Below are 23,724 nucleotides of genomic sequence, written 5' to 3' on the forward strand. Positions count from 1 at the left end.
AGCAATTCGTCAGGGTGTTCGGATCCTTGAGGGTAAAGCTCTCCCCGAATCAAAAGGTTGTCAGGTCCTTGAGCGCAAACTCTCACTGACGGCGTCAGATCCTTGAATTTTAAAGAATTCTCCCTGACTAAAAAGTGCAAATGTGCAAGTGTGTGCACTGTGTGAAACTGAGTAAAACCTTAGCATAAATTGAGCATAGTCTGAGTATAAACTGAGCATAATTGAATATAACTGAGCAAAATTTGAATATAATCTGAGCATAAACTGAGCATAGTTCTGAGAAAACCCTCGGCGGTGTCTGAGCATAATTCCGAGAAAACCCTCGGGGCATCTGAGCATAGTTCCGAGAAAACCCTCGGTGGTACCTGAGCATAGTTCCGAGAAAACCCTCGGCGGTAACTGAGCATAGTTCCGAGAAAACCCTCGGCGGTATCATCATAACTGAGCATAATTCCGAGAAAACCCTTGGCGGTATCTGAGCATAGTTCCGAGAAAACCCTCGGCGGTAACTGAGCATAGTTCCGAGAAAACCCTCGGCGGTTCTGAGCATAGTTCCGAGAAAACCCTCGGCGGTAACTGAGCATAGTTCCGAGAAAACCCTCGGCGGTATCTGAGCATAATCCAAGATAACCCTTGGCGGAAACTGAGCAAAGTCCAAGATAACCCTTGGCGGAAACTGAGCAAAATCCAGATAACCCTTGGCGGCAACTGAGCAAAATCCAAGATAACCCTGGCGGAAACTGAGCAAAACTGGCAGAGGAATGACTGAATTTTGGAGAAATCTGATTAGAACAACCGGAGAACAAATAAATCTGGAAGATAATGAATCTGGAAGAGAAATGATCGATTCCAAGAATGATTGGATCTGAAAAAGAATCTGGAGAACGAAAGAATGCCATATCTCCTATGTGAGATCCAAAATGCTTTTGTTTGAACCTCAAGGATGTATCAAAAAGTTTTATGAATTTAAAACATGAGTTTTTATTTCTTTTGAACCTCAAAAGTTTTTCGAAAAAACTGTTATCAAGAGGGTAACCTTAAATTTGGGGTTCTCATTATCTTTTAGGATTAACATTGCTCAAAGACAAAATGCCTCTAGTTTGACAATGACCATGGCCTTGAAAATAATTGAACACATCATAAAAAAATGCCCCTAGTATAAGGGGGAAAAGTTACATTAAAAAAAGAAAGAAAATGCCCCTTGTATGAAGGTTTGAAATAATTGATTACCACAAGCGCAATAAAGACTCAACTTTTAATTTTGATTAATTTTATTGAAGGTTTTGAGTCAGGCTCAAGAGTACAAAATTATTTCCTTTCGAGTTTCATCATAGAATTCACCCTTATCTCCCTTGGTTCACTTGGGGAAGTAAACATTTTCAGATCGATCGTAGACAAGATACTTGTGGCTTCTGAGTCTATGCCTGGTTAAGCTAAGTATTGAACTTGATTATTCGGACTTCTGATGTTTCAGCTCGGACCGCTCTCAGCTTGGGATTTTCTTCTGTTTTTCTTTGTTGCTCTAACTTTTGCCTAGATCGCCTTTTCAGGTTTTCAATCTAGCGAGCTTGCTCTAGCTTTTGCCTAGATCGCCTTTTCAGGTTTTCGATCTAGCGAGCTCTTTTTTTCTCTTGGCTCTGATTGTTGCCAAAGTTGTCCTTTCAGATTTTCAACCTTGCGAGCTTGCCTTAATTTTTGCCTAAGTCGCCCTTTTCGGGTTTTCAACTTAGCAGGCTTCATCATTTTTTTATATTCTTTTCCTCCTCTGAACTTCTGGAGTTGCTGTCTGATCATGCTTTGCTATCTTCCTTGACTTTTCGCACGTACTTAGGAGGACTTTTATGGGTAGGCTTAGGACTGGGTATAAAAGAAAGGAAGTTTTGAGGCTCAAAAACCCAAATGCCCCTTGTGTGGCATTTCATTTAAATTGTTTTCTTTTTCCTTAAATTTTCTTCCCCATTTTAGATTTTTTTTTTTTTTTTGAATCTTTTTCTTAATTTTTTATTGTGTGGGGAACTAGATTTTTTTTTATTTTTATTTTTTATGTGGTCGGGCCTGAAGTAACTTCTCAGGTTGCCTACGTACCCCAGATTTTGGGATCAGACCAAAACGTAGTTCGAATTTTCCCTCCCCTAGGTTAGGTGATCGGCTGAGAAATAAAAGGCACAATATATATATATTTGAAAAGGTTGCAAAGGGTTGAGAAAGGAGATAATGAACTGGGTAGCAAGGAAATTGATTCGGCCAAAGATGGCCTCCTTAAATGTAGTACCGTTTGATTTGGTCAAGGTTGGTTGGTTCTGGTAACTCGATTCCATCATGATCTTGAAGTCTGACAGCTTTTCCTGGTAATATTTCTTTGACGATGAACGGACCTCCCCAATTTGGTTTGAACTTCCCCCTGGGATCAAAAATAGGTGCCCTGTTCTCTTTGAGTACTAAATCCCCGACTTGTAAGTGACGGGCCTTGATTTTCTTGTCAAATGCACGGGCGACTCTTCTTTGATAAGCTTGCACGTGGTACAACGCTCTTAGTCGTTTTTCTTCGATCAAATTCAATTCTTCATACCGTTGGCGAACCCAATCTGCTTCTGACAACTGACTTTCTAACAAAATCCTGAGAGATGGAATCTCCATTTCAACTGGCAAGACTGCTTCCATGCCATACACTAAGGAGTAGGGAGTAGCTCCGGTGGAGGATCGAATTGAGGTTCGATATGCCCATAATGCAAATGGCAGTTTTTCTGACCAATCTCGATGTGATTGACACATTTTCCTGAGGATAGTCTTGATATTCTTATTAGCTGCTTCGACTGCTCCGTTAGTCTGAGGTCGGTAAGGAGATGATTTATGGTGTGAGATTTTAAACTTTGAACACAATTTGATAACCTCAGCTTTGAAATGCGACCCGTTATCGGAGATCAACTCTGAAGGTACCCCGTATCGACTGATGATGTTCGTTTGAATAAACTTTGCAACTCGAGACGCAGTAAGGACAGCATAAGAGGCAGCTTCAACCCATTTGGTAAAATAATCGATGGCAACCAGGATGTATTCGTGCCCGTTTGATGCCTTAGGCGATATTTTACCAATAATGTCAATTCCCCAGACTGAGAATGGCCATGGTGAAGTCAGACCCACTAATTGAGATGGTGGCACATGTATCAAGTTCGCATTTATTTGGCATTTATGACAGGTTTTGACCATGTGATGACAATCTGTTTCCATCGTGGGCCAATAGTATCCTTGTCTCATAATCTTCTTAGCTAACATTTTCCCACTCATATGAGGGCCACATTCTCCTGAATGTAGTTCAATCATTATCTGTTCAGCTTGATCTTCATCAACACACGACAAGTGAATCCCATCATAAGATCTTTTGTATAAGCTTCCTGCGCACAGGATAAATTGAGACGCTAATCTTAGTAGGGTCTGTCGTTCTTCCTCGATGCTTCTTCCGGAAATTCTTGTTTTTCCAACACTTTCCTTATGTCTGTGTACCATGGCTTTCCATCGGGTAGTCGAGTAGCAATGTTGATTTGATGGCAGTACGCGGGTTTTATTTTTGACTTCAACAGTGATCGGTCTCAATTCCATGCCAGGGGGCAAATGGATCATTGAAGATAAAGTTGCTAAGGAGTCAGCAAATCTGTTATCCTCCCTTGACAAGTGCTGGAATAGGATAGCTTTAAACTTACTGACTAAGTTTAGCAAATACTCATGATAGGGTTTCAACTTTTCATCCCTAGTCTTCCATTCTTCCAATGACTGATGTATGACCAAAGCTGAATCCCCGAAAACTTCAATTTCTGTAATACCTAGTTCAAAGCAGCTTCGAGCCCTGCGATGCACGCCTCATATTCAGCCGTATTATTAGTGTTCGAAAAGGCTAACTTAATAGCGATAGGAAAATGGCACCCTTCTGGAGATAACAAGATTGCCCCTATTCCATACCCATTTTGATTGGCCGCTCCATCAAAGTATAACTGCCATGTTTGGTTCTGCGGTTCTTCTTTAACGTTCAAGATGTTCTCATCTGGGAATTGATCGACAGGCCTTATTCCTTCTACTACAGGGTGATCTGCCAAGTATTCTGCTACAGCTCTCCCCTTGATGGATTTCTGTGTAACATGCGTGATGTCAAACTCTGATAGCAACAGTAACCATCGTGCGGTTCTCCCTGTCAATGCCGATTTCTCGAAAAGATATTTGAGAGGATCCATCCGAGATAATAGGATAATTGAATGAGACAGCATATAATGCCGGAGTCTCTGAGTAGCCTATACCAATGCTAAGCAAGTTTTCTCCAAGGATGAATACTTTCGTTCATATTCTAACATCTTCTTACTGATGTAGTAGATGGCCCTTTCTTTGCGAGTATCTTTGTCCTACTGTGCAAGCATGCATCCCATAGCTTCTTCTGTGACTGACAAATAAAGAAGAAGTGGTTCACCCGATGTAGGTGGAACCAAAATAGGTGGATTTAAGAGATACTCCTTGACTTGGTCGAAAGCTTTTTGACATTGCTCATTCCAAACTGTTGGTTCATTCTTCTTAAGAAGCTTGAAAATAGGTTCGCAGACGTTGGTGAGTTGAGCGATGAACCTGCTAACATACTGGATTCTGCCCAGAAAACCTCGAATCTGTTTTTCAGTCTCGGGAGGCGGCATCTCTTGGATAGCTTTAATCTTTACAGGGTCTACTTCGATTCCTCTCTGACTGACTACAAATCCCAACAGCTTTCCAGAAGTTACTCCGAATACACATTTCTGTGGGTTGAGGCGGAGTTGGTACTTTTGAATCCTTGTGAGAAATTTTTCTAACGCAGTAAAATGCCCTAGTCGTTCTTTGGATTTGACTATCATATCATCTACATAGACTTCGACCTCTTTGTGTATCATGTCATGTAGTAAAGTCGTGGCTGCTCTTTGATAGGTAGCTCCAGCGTTCTTCAAACCAAAAGGCATGACCTTGTAGCAGAAGGTCCCCCACTGTGTGATGAACGACGTCTTTTGCATATCTCGAGGATCCATCTTTATCTGATTGTACCCTGAAAATCCATCCATGAAGGACAACAACGCGTGTCCTGCTGTACTGTCTACTAGAACATCTATGTGTGGTAAAGGGAAACTATCCTTTGGGCTTGCTTTGTTTAATCTCTAAAATCCACACACATTCTAACTTTTCCATCCTTTTTCGGCACCGGGACGACATTGGCAATCCACTCAGGGTATTCTACTACTTCCAAAGAATCCAGCGTTAATCTGCTTTGTAACTTCTTCTTTGATTTTCAAAGCCCATTCCGGCTTCATACGTCGAAGTTTCTGTTTGATTGGTCGAGCATCAGGATATAACGGAATCCGATGTTGGACAATATCTGTGCTTACCCCCGGCATATCCTCGTAAGACCACGCGAATACGTCTTTGAACTTTCTGAGTAAATCTACTATCCCTTTGCGTTCATCAGGAGATAAAGTGACCCCTATACGAATTTCCTGAGGACTTTCTTTTGTTCCGAGGTTGATAACCTCTACTTCCTCTATTGGAGGTTGAGCCTGACGTTCCTCTTCTTGTTTAAGTAATTTGATTATTTCAGGGGGAGGTTCTTCGTCAGAAGACTCTCCCTCCGAAGCCAATTATTAGTTGAATTATTATTGCGCTCGGGGTAATCAAAAATTTCTTTCATTTCATTGAAAAGAGATGGGGTAACAGGACTCATTGCAGACTTGACAGACTCAGCAGGAAAAACAGACTCCTAGAAATAACAGACTCAGCAGAAACAACTAACTTACTCGACTCAACAGAAATAAATGACTCAACTGGCATGTCAGACTGAACAGGACTAATGGGACCGACAGACCCAGCCTTGACATGCAACACAGGACTGATTACATGATAATTTGATAGAGACCCAACAACGGGTTTGATTACAGACTGAGGATTTGGGATTCCTTTCCCAACTGATAACACTAAGATACCATGATCTTCAATGAATAGCTGATCTATGTTGAGGGAGTCCTAGATCGAGCTGCCAGTCTTCAACTTTCTTCTCCTTAACTTCTATGCTTGCTTCCTTTTCGGGCCATTCCATGCCAAAAAAGATTTCAAACCCCGGCAGACGAGTACTGTGATGTGATCAATAAATGGCTCTGGGAACCCACAGTAGCGGAAGTCTTCTCCTTCTTTCACGAAATAACCATTGAGGGTCTTTCGATAGGGCTTCATTTTAATGAGATCTGTGGTACGCCTTTGCCTTTTAGCAATGGCCTTATCCCGTTTTGTCTTCCAATATTGGGCCCAATCTTCCTTAGTAGGCTTATATCCTAGTCCGAATGTGCCGATGGCCTCTTTAATTAATGGTGCCTCTTTAATACCTTGCTTTTGCGACCTAAGCCCATACCAGGGAAGAATCTCATTTTCTTGAATATATTGGCCATGCAACAATTATAGGTATTTTCCATTGGAAAATACTCCTTCATGGCTTGATCCCATTGGACTGAGCATATCTTTTCAAATTCGAACCCACTGAGCTCTACTCCCTGTTGTTCTGGTTGAATCTCAAGCAACGGCTTATCCTTAGCCTCAGTATTATATATCCCTACAATTTCAGCATCTCCATGAAGAGTAATTACCAGCCCATCCTTGATAAATTTGACCTTCTGATGTAGCGTAGAAGGGATGGCTTTAATCTGGTGTAACCATGGTCTCCCTAACAGTAGATTGAAAGAGGACTGGATATCAATAACCTGAAATTCCACAGGAAATTCAGCTATGCCTGTGGACAGCCGAAGGTGCAAAATTCCTAGTACATCTCTCTTGGTGTTATCATAAGCTCTAACACCTTGATTAGTAGGTTTGAGATCTTCAGCCTTAAATCCGAGACAAGTAGTCGTTTTCAGCGGGCAAACGTTCAGTGCACTCCCGTTATCAATCAAAACTAAAGGTACTGTAACACCCCGAATTTTTAATTCGTATCTCGAGGAAAAAAATAAATAGTGGAATATTAAGAAAATCTTGAAAGTGGAATTTAGGGGTAAAACTTTAGGATGTTTTTGATCATTTTTAATGGAATCTGACCTCACCATTAGATTCAAAATGATCGAAAAACATAGTTTAGCCTGTAAGCACGTTCAAATGCGAGTCCGAATATAAAAGTTACAAAATCCTCGATTATCGGGTCGGACTAGGCTAAAACAGTGACTTTTTGTTAGAGTAATAATTTTTAAAATTCGATCATACCATTGGGTTCATAACGAAAAATTATTCAACATAGACTATTTATTTGTCATTTTCGGAGATCAGGAAGTCGAATTATAGCTAAAAACGAAAACGACATCAAGTTTAGGGGTCACATCAGGCCAAAAATGTAAAATTTTTATGGAGACATAATTTGTAGAAATTGACTATACCATTAGATCCGGAATGAAAAATTAGGTGAAATAGAGTATTCATTTGTCAGTTTTGGAGTCCGGATGATCAAGTTATCATCGATCGAAACAATTGACAAAATACCGAATTCGTCCCACATTTTATTTAAATAATATTTTTAATTTTTTTTTATGTCATCTTCCCCAACGCGTCCATAAGGCCGAGACATATAAAAAACAAATTTTTTTTTTTCGATCTTCCATCTCAGATCTCTTACAAACGGCTCGCCGTCGACGATCGACGCAGAAGGGAGAAATGTCCGCAGCTACGTTCTCTACAAAACCCACCCAACCTTTCTTTGTTTCACTTTTTATTTTACCCGATATCGTCAAAAATCAGCCGTATTTGGATACGGAAGTTTCGAAACTTTGACCTCAGATTTCGTCCGTTTCTGGGTTAAACCGTCTTCCGACGCAGAAGGGAGAAATGTCCGCAGCCTCATTCTCTACATAACCCACCCAAATTCCTTTCGTTTTCTCGCCTTTTTCACCCCGTATAGTCAAAAATCAGTCGTATTTTTATACGGAGATTTCGTAACTTCAACCTCAATTTTCATCAATTTCGGGGTCAAACCGTCTTTCATCGTAGAAGGGAGAAGAGACGAGCACATCGAGATCTTCAAAACCACCGGGCCGGTTTCGAAAATCAGCCGCTACAAAGTTCGGTCCGTCTCGATTTCCGCGCCATTCGCCTCGATTTCCGCGCACGTGCTTCAATTCCGTCGCCTAGTGATTGTAAGGAACTCTCAATTTCTATTAGTAATCGTAGATTGTGAAAATTGCATTTAGGATTTTATTGAAAAAAAATTTGGATGTATTTCCGAAATGTAGAATTCTTTTGTCATTTCAAAAATTCATGCAAAAAATTGCATGATTGATATGTTTAATTGTATTTTTAACAAATTATACGTGGGTAAGGTATTTTAACGGGTTATTTCCATAAATTAGGTCTTGTGCACTGCTCGGATCCCGTTTTGATATAAAATTTGTTTTCTTTTTCAATATTATTGATAAAAATAAATTCGTTAATTGAAAAATGTGATTTAATATTCAATGAACTCATATTGAGTTGATGAATATCAGAAAATTGATGTTTTATTGAAGAGATTGAAAATGTAAAAATCGAAAAAAAGGGAAAAAGGGTATGAAACGGTAAAATGTCAGAGTCACCCCCGGGGGGTGATGTCTGCATTTTACGTTGTTGTGTTGTGTGCAGGTTGGTGAACAGATATCCAGGGATAATATTGTTGGTTGCATGTTTATTTAAATTTCTGTTAGCGCGAGGCGCTCCGTTATGTTATTTATTTTAGGCCGGGTGGCCACACTTGCATGGTAGGAAACTGGATATCTATTCTCAACCTTGTATTGTTAATTTCTCTTTTGTTTTCAAATGAAAATAATATATATATATATATGTAACTATTTTGTGAGCTGTTAAAGAGTTTGTGAATGCCTGAAAGGATAGTGCGTCATATCATCCGGAGTGGTGTACTATCCTGGGATGTACGGTAGGGGCCACCAAGCTCATACGTGGTATGGGACGCGTATGAGAGTGGAGTCACAACTGGAATCCGGTTTATTCCTCTCTATCTTTACCAGTGAACTTGTAATGTAAAGGTGGTCGTATACGAATGGTTTGTATCTTGGGAATCACATGTACGCCTGATAGGCATAGACGAAGATGATTGGTCAGTGATCACTAACAATCTATAGTAGTCGAACGTTCTGACACATCGAAAAGAGACCCATTGCTTACGGTCACGTCAAACGGCCAGCCTGAGCCGGATAAATGGTCAACCAAACGTGGTAAACAGCGACCAGCAACAAAATCAGGAACTAAAAACCAGAGAGAAATTGTAACATCATGTCCCGACTGGGAGCAATCCAGTCGTGAATCCCAACTCTCTAATTCCAATACTCCACCATTGTGTATTATGTATCTGTTGCTTATTTTGATATATAAAATGAAATGCATGTTTAATGTTTCCATTTGATCAATTAGATTTGTATAAAAAGAAATGTTATAGTGAGTAATGCTGATTGATGTGATGTCAGTTTTAAAATGTTTAGTTGCTCATCCCTGGCTATATATACCAGTTAATCGTAGTTTATTCTGTAAAATTTTATTTATTTTAAAATGATTCAGTATGTTTTTCGTTCATGTTAGGAGAGGTTATTGGCAGAAATTGTTGCTTCCTTACTGGGTAACCATTGTTACTCATCCTTTCCTTCTCCATTTTTTTTAGTTTCAGATCTGAAGCTTGGCGAAACAAGTGTAGAAAACGAATGAGGATCATCTGGTTGGTCAGATAGACAACTAGAGTCCGTCACCTGGTAAGTACTAGGACTATACCCCCTAGTAGTGTCAGTTTCTCCAAGTAGTCTTATGGATTTGTCTTGAGTGTTAGGAATTCTGTTAGAGTGAGGAATTTTGTATAATCATGTATATAATTTTTCTTCTTCCACACTCTGATCTATCGAACATTATTAGATGTATATAGGTTTCCGCTAGTATTATATTTTGTTTGTTATATGCAGGATTATATGTCGTTTATCAGGTGTAGGTTGAATCGCCTTGGAATGCTAACATAAACAGAGGAGACCATGCCGAAATTTCGAGGTGCCACCTCGTACCTTGAAATCTGACATGGGAATTTGTGTTAGTGTTCGGCGGGGCGCCACAGGTACCCTCATTCCATTACAGTCAACTGTAATGTGCAGCGGCTTAGTATGGCTTGCCCCTTCTTTTGGGAGATCTGAGTCCGAGAAGGATAGAATATTCTCCACGTAAGTTGCCCCCACTATACTGGCTAGCTGATCTGGGGAAGTATCAATGGAGACTTGGGCTGTGTTTAGTGCTTTGAGAACAGCCTCCCTATGAGCAGTAGAAGCCATGAGTAAACCCCATACTGAGATATTAGCCCCTGATTTTTTCAACTGTTTGATCACGGAGTTATCATCTTCGATGCTTTCCTTAGTGGGATCATCTCCTTCTTTTCTTGTCAGGGCTGCAGGATTATCAACACAGAGTTCTTGTGGCTTAAAAAACTCTCCCCCTCGAGTCATATGTCTAACTTCATCATAGAAAGGAGGGGGAAAGGCTCATCTTCCTCAGTCAACAAGTATGGATCTTCGGCTGTCAAAGGTTCAGGGTTTCTTAGATTCATTTGGGCCAACAGGTAACTAGTGAATGCGGGACTATTGTAACGAGGCGGGGATAAACAATAGGTATCATCCGAGGTTAAATCGAATGGTTCATAGTTTGTGGTAAAAACCTCATCAGTGAAGGCTATCCCGGCAAGGGGGTAACTGGGCGGTTTAACTTGGATTGGATGGATGAGAGAAACAGGGTCGAATGATAATGGGTTGTGAGAAACCATATTCAGGGTTGGTGGAGGTTGATATAAGCAGGTAGTGGATTTGTGATGACATTTGGTGGGCTAGGGATGGTGACCTTTTTGTTGTCAATAAGGTTTTGAATGGCATGGCGCAAGGTGATACAACGATCCGTGTGATGGCCAGGATTTTGATGGAATTCGCAGAACACGTTAGCATTGTGTCCAGCTGGCAAGGGATTAGGTAAAGGTCGGGGTTGGATAGGGGTAAGAAGCCCTTTTTTCATCAATTTGTGAAGCGCTACAGTGAGACTCATCCCTAGATTGGTGAACTGACGCGGAGTCCGAGGTTGACTTGGGTGAGCTTGGTTATTAGTCCGGGCTGGGGGTTGAGCTGGGGTAACTGAGGTATTGGCGATGTGTAGTATGGTTGATGTTGGGTTTGGGAACATATGGTTTCTTAGGCCTGTTATCTGAGGGGTTAGAAAGGATCCCAGAGGCAAATGCATCGTCAAGTTGGCTCCCGGCTTGCAACAAGGATTCAAAGGTAGGGGGTATTGGGCCACTAGGTGTTGAGCATATCCTTGGGGAGAGATTCTTTAGGATAATTGCTACTTGTTCCTTCTCCGAAGGTCTATCCCATATTTGAGAAGCCTTGGCCCTCCAGCGACCAATGAAATCAGTGAATGTCTCCCCATTTTTCTGTTTAGTTGCTTCCAGATCCCTTCTTGAAGTCTCAATCTCGGTACTGTACTTATACTGATGCCAGAAGGCCTTTGACATGTTTTCCCATGTACCCACAGTAACTGGATCTTGAGACATTAACCAACGTAGTGCTGATCCCGATAGAGTCCTTTGGAATAATAATGTCATCTGTTCGTCGCTGAGTCCCATAGTGCGCATGTTGGTAAACATACCTTAAGATGTGTTTTTGCACACCCTGTCCCACTGAACTTGTCCATTTCAGGCATCACAAACTTTTCTGGCAAATGGATCCTAGGGATGCGATTCAAAGCTTCAATGCCTGCTGCGATTTCATCAATACCCTTTATACTCTTCATTGCTGACTCCAATTGAGACATTCTATTAGATAACGCCGGATTCTCATCAACATACTCTTCGTCTCTGTCGAGCTCGAAAACTTCACGTGGACGTTTCTCTTCAACTTTTTTCCCTTTTGGATCATCTAGAGGATTCCCGTCGATTCCGAGGTCTGTTCCAACATTTCCACTTTACCTTTTATATTGCTGATATCATTGGCAAAGGCTGCCAAGATCTTACGGATCTCTGTGAGCTCAGATTCTGAAGCCATCTCTGCTTGTTGACTTGGTACTGTGGTTCTTTCTAACCGACTGGACTTACGACTCCAACTAGGAGGTGGACACTTGAGTTTGGGCGCAATGATAATCCTATATGACCCCATCAAAGGTAGATTTAGTCAATTTCGGTATTAACCCCTTGATAACATTTTTAAGAATCATTTTATTGAGGTTTGTGCACCAATCCATTAATTAATCCATTCACACAATGAGTATTTGAAAAGAAAATAAATATCCATTCGAAAAGAAGATAGTTTTATTGAAAACGATAATAATATGTTCTTATTTAAACATCTTTCAACAAATTTGTTTTGAACTATTTTTACATGGACGCTTGGCTTGTCTTGATGGTCATCAGGATTGCTGTCAGGCTTGACCCTCTTGGCTCTAACAACTTGCTCTCTGAATTCTGCTGGTCCGTCTGGATACCCTAAGGTGCGCTTGTTCCAAGCTTTCTCAATGAGGTGTACTAACTTTTCAGTCAAAGGCTCGGGGAAAAGAAGGCTTTATGCTGAGGTAAGGATAACTCTGTAGGTACATCGTACTGTTCTGGGATCAGATTAGGATGGTAAAAAGATGTTTCTTCTAAACCAATCAGACGGACATAGTAGGATCCTTTGGTTCCTAGAACAGGGGGATCAGTCATCCACCAAGGGCACCTAAAATCGATATGACAGGCGAGGCAAGAGTCTAACCATTTACTCCAAGCTTTGACTGAATTGTGACGCACTAACAGGTTTCTCTTGGAAAAATGCTCTGGGCCATATTCGAGGTTTGAGGGAACCTCTACGATTTTGAGACGGTCACAAAGCCACATATAGAGCAAGTAAGGGCTTCCTTTGAAGCTTTCCCGCTCACCATTTTTTATGGCATCTAAACCTGAGAAGGTTTCAGCTAGGATGAGAGGTACTGGGTTGGCTTTCCTTGAGAGTTGAGAGGCTATATCTATGAAGGACTCAGGGATAGTTTGGCCATCACTATTGGAGGTCAGTATGTATTGAGCTAGGATTCCTAAGCACAACCGATAGTCTCTAGTGGCTCGCCAAGCTTCGGGTTTTACATTGATAGGGTGACTGCGAGAACGATACGGGCCCAGTAAGGTATCAAATTCAGCTCCCGTCATTGACTAAGACCTTGGCTTCTTCCTTGGAAATGTTTAGCCTTGTGGAGTTCACCAGAATATCCGGTCTTCAATGAGGGCCTGACTAGGGGACCTGAAGTGGATATCCTCATGATGCCGCAATAATCCTCGTGAGTGGGGGCATAAATGCATATACCCCATATGGAATATGTGAAGATAGGGGTTCCATCGCTTAGCCATAGCATGTAAGAGGTTCTAGTCTATCTCAAACTCATGGAAGAAAATGGCACTCCTCAACATAAATCTCCCAAAATTGATCTTCTCTACAGGGTGCATTCCTATGACGGTTGTTTTGACTAACTGATCGATTGGGTTATCGCCGGCGGCTAACATCCTGGTTTGACACGAAAGGGTCTTTTAGTATTCTTCCAATGGTCCATGTAAGAGATCAATTTATTTTCTTTTGGAAAATTTTATTCTTATGGAAAATATTTTCTGGAAAATATATTTTTCTGGAAAATGTTTCTTCTAAAGAACACTTCTTTTGGAAAATAATTTTTTTTTTGAAAAATATTTTTTTTTTTTTCTTTGAAAATTTGATTTCCATTTTGATTTAACTGGCCCGGTCCATCATGATTGTTGAATCGAGATGGACTGGGTCATTATTGTAAGAGAATGGATTCTTTACTGGGTCGGTGCACCCATTTTAATTTTCAAAAATAAAATTTCATTGATCCTTGAGGACAATCATGCACTTTGATCTCATCATTCACATCACTCACATACATTCATCCAACAACAGGCATTCATTCAATAAACAACCCGGGAACACCCACGATAAGTTCGAGTCGTGACCTATGGGGAAGGTTTCTAGACTCTAGGCTTACTACATGCAATGCATTTTTATCTGGCCATCCTTGCCCAAGCACACCTATATACCTTTCGATACGTGGTGACTTGGTTTGATATACCGTAGGTGATAATCTAAAACCTCAATTCACTTCTCTGAAGCCAAAAACAGCCAGTTTGATCTCCAGTTGAGAGGTGGCGCACAATGCTGAGCAAGGGCCCACTTAAATACCTCTCGTCTAGAATAGACGTAGTCTATCCCCCTCGTACAGTAGGGTACAGCGGGGCAAGATCTTGCTTAGGCACCGGTTTTGACCAAGAAGTGCAATTGATATACTTAGATTACCTTTTATACCTACGGGTACGAGTCAAGAGTTGAAGCTTTCATAAATGGTTTGGCATCCCACGAGGGGACCGACCACGTACTAGTACTACGTTGGCAATCGGGACATGTGACTGTGTGGCTCACAATAGGACAAAGGCTCAGGTCGCCCCAGCCTGGGTGCATCAATATGTCTCTCAGAATCACCTGATCAGACGGTATTGATGCCCCAGTTCGATATACCCTAAGGTACGTGACTGGAGTTGTGGGTTTCGTGAATGACGTCGCATCTCCGAAGAGACCGGGCCACGCACTAGTGCCATGTTGGCTAAATAGGACGTGTAAGTGAGTAAAGCGGTAAACGTGCATGTGGTGTGTGCAAAGTAGGGTGGGGTGTGCCCGGGGCCTTTTCAAACAAATGGGCCCATGGCCTAATCAAACCAATCATTGTAACATGAATTATATGGATATTTAACATGAACACAATTCCAATCACATAAACATTTAATCATGATCAACATTATGACCAACATCAAACATGCATTCCCAATGACACTATAGCATATTAAATAGGCAATTATCATGAATTAACAATATGGTCCGAACCATGGAAATAAGCTCATGATTCCAAGTCTCACCTAAGTTTATATAGTCCAATCAAGATTATTTGGGGCGACCAAAAATAATTCAAAATTTCTAAGAATTTCGAATTAAGGGTATAATAATGATCAATGAAATAAAGAGGATGGTTTTGTTCATTTTTTTTATTTTTATTTTTTTTAAAAAAAATAAATTGAGCCCAATCAAGGAAATTCAAAAACACAAAACAACTTGAGCATATGTCGCCATTAGCAACATTTAAAAATTTTGACTTCATTATTTTTTTAAACTTCCCTTTTTTAAAAAAAAAAACTTTCTACTCTTTATTTTTTTATTTTGATTTTCCCTTTTTTTTTTGAAAACAAATTGATCTTAAAAAACCAAGATAATTTTGTGAAACAGATTATATGCCGCTGCCAATAATCGAACTCATCCGGCACATGTCGAGATCGGCCTTGCTGTTTTAAAACAGCAGGATAACGTCGAGCTCAGCTCATAACAGCAGCTCAACGTCGAGATCAACAGCAGCTCAACGTCGAGATCAACCTATAACAGCAGCTTAATCGTCGAGATCAGCAGGTTAATCGTCGAGATCAGCAGGTTAATCGTCGAGATCAGCCTATAACAGCAGGTTAGTCGTCGAGATCAGCCTGTAACATGGGATTTTTCGACGAATTGTTCGCCATTTCAGTTCTGTGACGAGAGAAATCTCTTTATGAACTTCTCTAATGGGGATTAGAGACTTTTACTTAAAAGAATAAGAGTGAGAAACCGTGATTCTACCAATCTTCACAAAGATCTCCACGTTCGATCGAGATCAGAGGTATCTTTCTTACAAGAACAGCTGATCGGGCAAGAACAGCCATTAAAGTCGAGACATGGGACGATTTTTGAGCGAAGAAGATGCGAAGTAATTCAGGTAACAGCGCCCCATACCAGTCCGTTAATCCATCGTTGATCAATCAATAATCAGGATGAATGCAAAACTCAAACGGTTGATCCTTAAATCGGCCGAGTTTAATGAGCCAAGAGGTGGGTTAAAAACCTTTGAGGAGCAAGGTTTTTCGAGTCTCTGTTGAGACAGTAGAACCGAATGAAGAAGATGATGGTTTTCTTTAAAAATTTTTTTTTTAAAAGGGTTGAATGGGAAATAAATAAAATGGGTTTTTTATTAACAGCCCCCCCAAATTGATTTGCTATGCACACACCCCCCCAACAGTTTCTGCCGACAGAAATTCAAGATTTTTTTTTTTTTTTTTTTTTTTTTTAAATTTTACTGTTTGAGATGCTGTCAATGGGCAGCCTCTCTTGCCTATAAAACATCTTTTAAAAAAATGAAAAACAACTACCTAAAAAACGAGTTATATCGAACATGTTTCCCTTTTTTTTTAAAAAAAAAATCCTTTGTCATCCAAAAATGGATTGACATGCTTTTAAAAATAAAAAATAAAAAGAAACCTTTGTTTCATTATTTCATCCTCAACGATCATTATTCCACCCTCAACAAAGTATCCGTTGAAACTTGGTATTATTTAAAGTCACCCCAAGTGACTCTCAATTGAATTATATAAGAATAATAATATGCTGGAATAACGTATTCAAAATTGAACCGAAATTAATGGTTAAAAACCACCAATATAAAAACTAGAATAACGTATTCAAAGTTGAACCGAAATTAATGGTTAAACCCACCAACATACACAAAAAATCAGATAAACGAATAATAAGAATTAACTAACTAGCAATTAAATAGAATCAACTAAAACTAAAAAAAAACTAGGTCATTGGCAATGTTCCCATACTTGGGGTTTTTCAAGTCTGATCCTCAATGTCCCCAGCGGAGTCGCCACTGAAAGCGCCCTCGATCCGCGGGGTGCGCGGATCCACTTTTGACCCTTGAGGTTTGGGAGTCGCCACCTAGTTATTGTGGTCTAGGAACCAAACCGACTCTAACATGGATAAAAGGAACTAATCTACCATAAAAACTCTGAATTCGGGGATCAAGTTACAGGGTTGGAAGGTGTTAGGCACCAACCCCGCCCGGCCAAAGTCGGTCTCTACTAACTTCCCAAGTAAATTACATTGCTAAAACCTAGATAAAAATAAATAAAAATAAAAATTTACCTTTCCGATTGCAAGGACTTTGTTCCCTCAGATCTAACAAAAAGAGCTCCTTGTACTGTACTCCCCTTGCTTCGTTATGTCTCCGGATTTGACTTCGGATCTCCTAGATCAAGGTATCTTCTTGTTTCTGAATCTGAACTCTTCAAGTTTGTTACGGATTTGGGGGTGTTTTTGGAGAGATTTTAGGTGTTTTCTAGACTAAAATTGAAGGGGGGATGTTAGGTAAGGAGTTGGGGCTCCAAAACCAAGGTTTATCGGGGGCTAGGGGAGCTTCTAGACCTACTTCTCTTAGGGTTTATGATTTGATACGAAAATAGGGTGTGAGCACCTCTATTTATAGATGTTTTTAGGGGTTGATTTGGATAGAGTTAGTGTTTAATTAGAGATATTTTAATTAGAGTTGTGTTTTAGTTTGACTTGTTTTAGGTAGAATTGTGTTTTAATTAGAATTGTTTTAGGTAGAATTGTGTTTTAATTCAAATTGTTTTAGGTAGAATTATTTTTAAGTTAGAACTCTATTAGATAGAGTTATTATTTAATTAGATCTCTATTATGACTTTTGGTCTTATTTGATTGACTTTTAATGTTTTGACTTTAGTCTGAATTGATTGACTTTTAATATCTTGACTTCAGTCTTGCTTAATTGACTTTAATTTTGACTTCAGTCTCACTTGATTGACTTTAATACCTTGACTTCAGTCTTGCTTGATTACTTTTAATTTTTGGAGAACCCCCCTCTAAAATATCTTTAATTCTTTGGACCCCCAAATGGAGGGGTCCTTAAAGAAATATCCCACGAACCCTCAATAATTTTGCCTGAGAGTCCGATTAATCGATTTTTTAGGTTTAAAATTTTAAATTAATTTCATTAATGTTTCACTTTAATTATTTAATATTTTATTTATTAATTTCGAATTTTTTAATTATGAAAATTGTGAAATTACCGTTTTGCCCCCGGAGAGGACTTTTCACGTTTTAAGTCGGTTTTTAATGTTCTAGGATGTTTTAGAATCGGTTTTTCATAAGGAATTCAATGAGAATGTTGGTTTGTGTCATTTATGAAAATTTTTATGTGAAATGATTGTGAACTTTATGAAGGGCATTTTCGTAATTTTGTCAGATTCTGTTAAAATTGGCGAAATGATTTATTTGGTTCCGATTTGTTATTTTATGTGTTTGAGAAAGTTTTCCTAAGCGTAATGTAGGCTCTAGGGTTATTTTGATGTTAGGGGTATTTTAGTAATTTGATCAATTTTTTAGTGATTTTTATCGTGAAGTTTCTTTTTGATCTACAAGATGATGATTTCTATGTTTCTGGGGTCGTATTTTCCTAGCATAGCGTGGTTTCTAATGTTTTGTCAGTTCGAGATACCTTATCCGGATTTCTGAAACAAATCTGGTAACAAAATAAAGCAATGGAATACACATCCATCATTGGGAATCATTGCAATCGGGTTGACGAGTTGATCAATCAGGCGGATGCGAAAATGGGGTGTCTACAGAGGTAAATCCTTCACTTGTAGAGTTGAAATATTTGAATTACTTGGACTTAAGTTGGAACAATTTCTCTGGAATCAAAATCCCAAATTTCTTTGGATCTCTTCATCAATTAACATATCTCAATCTCTCTTCTTCATGGTTTGGTGGATTTGTTCCCCATCATCTTGGAAATCTCTCGTCCTTACGTTCTCTTGATCTTAGTACTGATGATTCTCTCTATGATTTTTATCTTTATGATGATTCCAATTATCAGTTGAGTGTTGAGAATTTGCATTGGGTCTCTCATCTTTCTTCTCCAAAACCTTGACATGAGCAATGTGAACCTTTCCAAAATCGGTGATGATTGGCTACAAGAAATTAACTTGCTTCCTTCTTTATCAGAGTTGAGTTTGTCTGGTTGTGGACTTTCTAAACTTCCTTCCACTCTTTCATCATATGTCAATTTTACATCTCTTTCCACGCTTGATCTTTCCCAGAATGTCAGGAATCTATCCAATTTAGAAACATTGGATTTATCCGACAATGAACTCAGTGGGCATTTGCCTGACTGGTTGGGCCAATTAAAGAATCTAAAACGCCTTTCTCTTTCATTCAACTCATTTAATGGTTTGATCCCCACATCTCTTCGGAGATTGTCAACCTTGATTGAATTAGATTTGGGAAGAAATCAATTGAATGGGACTATTCCGAAGAGTCTAGGACAACTTTCAGAGTTAGAATACTTGGATTTTAGTGCAAATTCCTTAAATGGTGTTGTTTCAGAGGTTTTCTTTACTAAACTCTCAAAGTTAGAATATTTTGATATCAGCTACAACTCTTTGGTTTTGAATGTAGGATTTAACTGGGTTCCTCCTTTCCAACTTAAACACCTTTATATGTCTTCTACCAAAATAGGGCCTCAGTTTCCAAAATGGCTTCGAACTCAAACAAAACTTCTCACATTAGACATCTCCAATGTTAACATTTCAGATTCCATACCAGATTGGTTTTCCAAGCTGGCTTCCAATATATCTTTCTTAAATGTCTCTCATAATCAGATATATGGTAAAGTGCCCAATTTTTCAACGTCAAGTAGTGTTGATCGATTGCTTTTATTTTTAAGTTTCAACAAATTTGAGGGTCCCTTACCACAATTCCCTTCCAATGTAGTTGTATTGGATCTCTCCAACAACTCAATTTCAGGACTTATACCTAAAACTATCGGTCATATGATGCCTAAATTGCGTTCTTTAATCCTGTCTAGCAACTTTTTCAATGGTTCTATACCCATCTCAGTATGCGCCATGAAATTCCTGGAAATTCTTGTTCTCTCTAAAAACCATTTGTCTGGAGATCTTCCTCAATGTTGGAGTAGTGTACAAGAATTGATGATTATGGATTTATCATCGAACCATTTATCAGGAGTTATTCCAAACTCGATAGGCCATCTGTATTTGCTAGAGTATTTACTCTTGAGCAAAAATAATTTTAATGGAAAGCTCCCCTTAGCCTTGAAAAATTGTACAAGTTTGTTACTTCTTGACCTAGGATAGAATAATTTATCTGGAAAAATACCTATATGGATTGGAAATGATCTATCATTGTTAAGAATATTAAGGCTAAGGTCAAATATGTTTGGTGGTAACATTCCTTCTCAATTATGCCATCTAACTAGTCTTCAAATAATGGACCTTGCAAGTAATAATCTATCTGGAAGCATCCCTCGTTGTTTTGGCAATTTCAGTAGCATGGTTTCTGGTCAGACAAGAAATGAAGATTATTTTTTCAGGTCCCAGTTTTTCAGTTATGAGATCCAATTAAATGAAGTCATGAAAGGAAGAGAACTTGAATATATAAGGATACTGTCACTTGTCATCAACATGGACCTTTCAAGTAATAATTTGGTTGGAAGGATCCCCAAAGAGTTAACACACCTTGCTGGATTAATCGGTTTGAATCTATCAAACAACCACTTGTCAGGACGCATCCTCGAGAAGATTGGTGAGTTAGGATCATTGGAATCACTTGATTTCTCCAGAAACCAACTTTCAGGCACTATTCCACAAAGCATATCGGATTTAACCAGTCTAAGCCGTCTAAACTTATCGTACAACAACTTGAAGGGAAAAATTCCATCGGGCAACCAGCTCCAAACGCTTGATGACCCATCCATTTACAGTGGCAATCCTGAACTCTGTGGATCTTCACTAATGAAGAAATGCCCGGGAGATGAACCAGATAAATATCCGACATTTGCTAATGGAGATGGAAAAGTGGATGGAGGAGATCAGTCCAAACTAGATTGGTTTTATGCTGGACTGGGATCAGGATTCGTGATTGGATTTTTGGGAGTTTGGAGTGTTTTATTATTCAAGAAGACTTGGAGATACGCATATCTTCGATTTCTTGAAGATATCCACGACAAGCTGTTTGTGATGATAGCGATGGGGGTAGCTCGGTTGAAGAAGAAGCTCAAGATCAATTTGGTTCAAAATTGAAAATCATACACTCCATTTGTTTTTCACTGAGGTACTCTGTCTCTCTCTCACACACACACATTCATGTTCTGAAAAATATGCATTATGTTTAATTGCTATATAGATTATAGTTATCTCTGGATATCATTTAACAAATTTCTTTGTACATTCGATCTAATATGGATTGGATCAGACCCGAATCCAATCTGTTCCGATCCATTAAGAGCCCGATCAGATATTTATCAGATCAATTCTGGATCCAAGCTGATCCTTATCAGATTGATGTCAAATTGACCCCGATCTGATCCATTGATAGACCTAAGTATGCTTGCAAAAGTTTGTAATTTTTTTATTTTTTGTGTCATGAAAGTTTTGTAATATAACAAGATATTGCTGAAATTCTTAGGAACATTGTCAAGTAAAATAAAGACTACAGACTTTTTCTCGACTACTAGATTGTTAATGGCTATGTTAGTACTATAATTGTACGTGGGATATGGGAAACTCTATGAAACTATGGTGTCTATGTGCTTCGGATATGGCTTTGTTGTTTTTGTATGAAAATATTATTTATATGGTTTAAATATAAAGAAATAATTATTATTTAATATGTGAGCCATTAGACTTCACTCCCTAGTCTACAATTTTTTTCATGTAGGCAAGAGACATCTTCATGGAGGAATGGTATGAAGTTTCTCCCATGGTGGATTGGTAAGTGGGCATCTCAAGGATTATTATTTTTTTTTCCTTTTTAGATATTTTATTGGCACACAAACTTTTACTTACAACACACCAATCCTTCTCTTGTCATTGTTGTTGTTGCAGGGGCTTGGTTTATTTCTTCTTTGGCATGGTCTCTCATTTGGGTGATGTAGGTTCTTTTTCTTATGATGATCACTCAAATGTAATAATTTTAAAGAAAATTGAGAATTTTTATGGAATATTATAGGATGCACTATAATAAGGTGTAATGTGATATATCAAATCATGTTCTTATGAGAATTGGGATGAAGATTTATATAAACACTAGGGTGGTTCATGTAATGCCACAATTAAGAGAATCAATCCAATTCATTACTAAATCAAGATTTATTACATTTTTTTTTTCACAATTAATCTGCATGTATAGAAAAATGGGTAAATTGAAAACAAATATACATCGCATTCTAATAAATCAAGAACATAACACTGATATCATCGCATTCTAAACAAGTAATGCCACTTTCGAACTATTACCCATAAAGGGAGATCTCTTTGTGGGAATTAGAAAGTTGAACTTTGGAGTTTGGAATCAAGTCAGAACTTTTTGGGAATTAGAAAGTTTATTTAATTTTTATTTTTGGAAGGAAAAATAGTCATCCTCTTCCTGGAAAAAAGAGGGGAGAAAATTTCTCTTCTTAAACTAAGATTCAGTGATTCTCACAATTGTATGAGATCTCTACAAATCCCAAAATTTTACCTTATGTTTGATTGACATCACTTGGGTTGCATTGGTTGTTGGAATCAAAATTTTATATTTTTCGAGGGAATTTCTAATGAAACAAAAAACTGCATACAGATCGAAAAGAAAATCAGAACAAAAAAAGCATCCAACACTGAAAACGTTTGTGTGAATGAATTTCCATCTTCTGTATTTTTATAAATTAAAGAACAAGACTTGTTAAAATGTTATCTACAGATGTAAGCCTAAAAAAGAGTAAAGGAAAACATCAGTAGAAAAAAGAATGGAATGAATTTGAATGGGCAATTGAAAAACCCACCACCAATCTATCCCAACCCTCCCACAGATATTCACAGAGATGCTATAACTACAAAACTAGCTTCGCTTTGTTGGTCCTTGTTGTAAATTTCAACAACAAGATTCAACTAAGTATCAAACAACATAACAAAGAACATGAAACAAGATAGGAACTTAAAACAAGAAAACAAGAAAATGTGAAAGTTGTAAAGTAAAAGATCAACACAGGAAATTTATACTGGTTCGGACAATGTGTCCTACATCCAGTTTTCAACATCACCATAAGCCTTCATTATGCATCAACAATCTGAGATTACACACTCCTCACAGTTGAGAAGAACTAGCACATTCAGAATACAAATCCTCACACAAGTACTCAAGCTCTCATCCCCTGTACCCCATTACACTCGAGCTCTCAACTTTCCAAACAGTCCTGAAAACTCTCTCACGAAGCTAGTTCTCTCTTTCTTGAGTCCTAATATCTCATAATACAATCTCTTTTTAAAATACAAATAACAACCTCTATTTATAAGACTGCTTTTCTAAATAAATGCTAATCGAAAGTTGTTAAGGTGGTTATTGGTTTCCGAAAACAGAAAGTGGTTAAGGTTGGGAGAAATAACCACCACAAATTCCACCTTATTTCTTCAATGCTTAACCAGAACCAATAACCTACTTATGGTGGTATACTCTTCATCAATTAGTGACTACCAATAGTCAATAAGCTTAGGCAATGCTTCAGCTTACTGAGTGTAAGAACCTTAGTTCCAAGATCAGCCGGATTCTCTTCTATTGGGACTTTCTTGAGTTCCAAAACCTTGTCTTCAATCTTCTCTCGGATCCAAAACAGTCTGATGTCAATGTGTTTACTTCTCTCATGGTAGACTGGATTTTTGCAGAGATGAAGCAATGATTGGCTGTCTGAGTAGATGGTTCCTTTCCCTTTGATCATTCCTAATTCTTGTAGTAGCCC

The 23,724-nt window shown here is 38.7% G+C and overlaps 2 protein-coding genes across 3 annotated transcripts; both read left to right on the plus strand.

The window, feature by feature from the left end:
* Positions 1-18,564: 18,564 nt before the first annotated feature.
* Positions 18,565-22,037, plus strand: LOC147405718 (uncharacterized). Of its 2 annotated transcripts, XM_086433544.1 has the most exons (3): positions 18,565-21,065; positions 21,672-21,724; positions 21,839-22,037. In XM_086433544.1, the coding sequence occupies exon 1, from the start codon at positions 18,866-18,868 to the stop codon at positions 20,087-20,089; it is 1,224 nt and encodes a 407-aa protein (XP_086289670.1). In that variant the 5' UTR covers positions 18,565-18,865; the 3' UTR covers positions 20,090-21,065; positions 21,672-21,724; positions 21,839-22,037. The 2 variants fall into 2 exon arrangements, with proteins under 2 accessions (XP_086289670.1, XP_086289669.1); XM_086433543.1 differs by having other exon boundaries at positions 18,565-21,724.
* LOC147405719 (receptor-like protein EIX2) lies at positions 20,222-21,034 on the plus strand. Its single transcript, XM_086435685.1, has one exon. The coding sequence runs from the start codon at positions 20,222-20,224 to the stop codon at positions 21,032-21,034; it is 813 nt and encodes a 270-aa protein (XP_086291811.1).
* Positions 22,038-23,724: the final 1,687 nt, after the last annotated feature.

Source organism: Akebia trifoliata, chromosome 3 (genome assembly GCF_017979445.1).
Source record: "Akebia trifoliata isolate Shusen 1 chromosome 3, ASM1797944v1, whole genome shotgun sequence".
Taxonomy (NCBI): Eukaryota; Viridiplantae; Streptophyta; class Magnoliopsida; order Ranunculales; family Lardizabalaceae; genus Akebia; species Akebia trifoliata.

Coding starts and splice junctions, on each gene's coding strand:
- LOC147405719 (XM_086435685.1), top strand. CDS start 20,222: ATGGACCTTGCAAGTAATAATCTATCTGGAAGCATCCCTCGTTGTTTT.
- LOC147405718 (XM_086433543.1), top strand. CDS start 18,866: ATGAGCAATGTGAACCTTTCCAAAATCGGTGATGATTGGCTACAAGAA.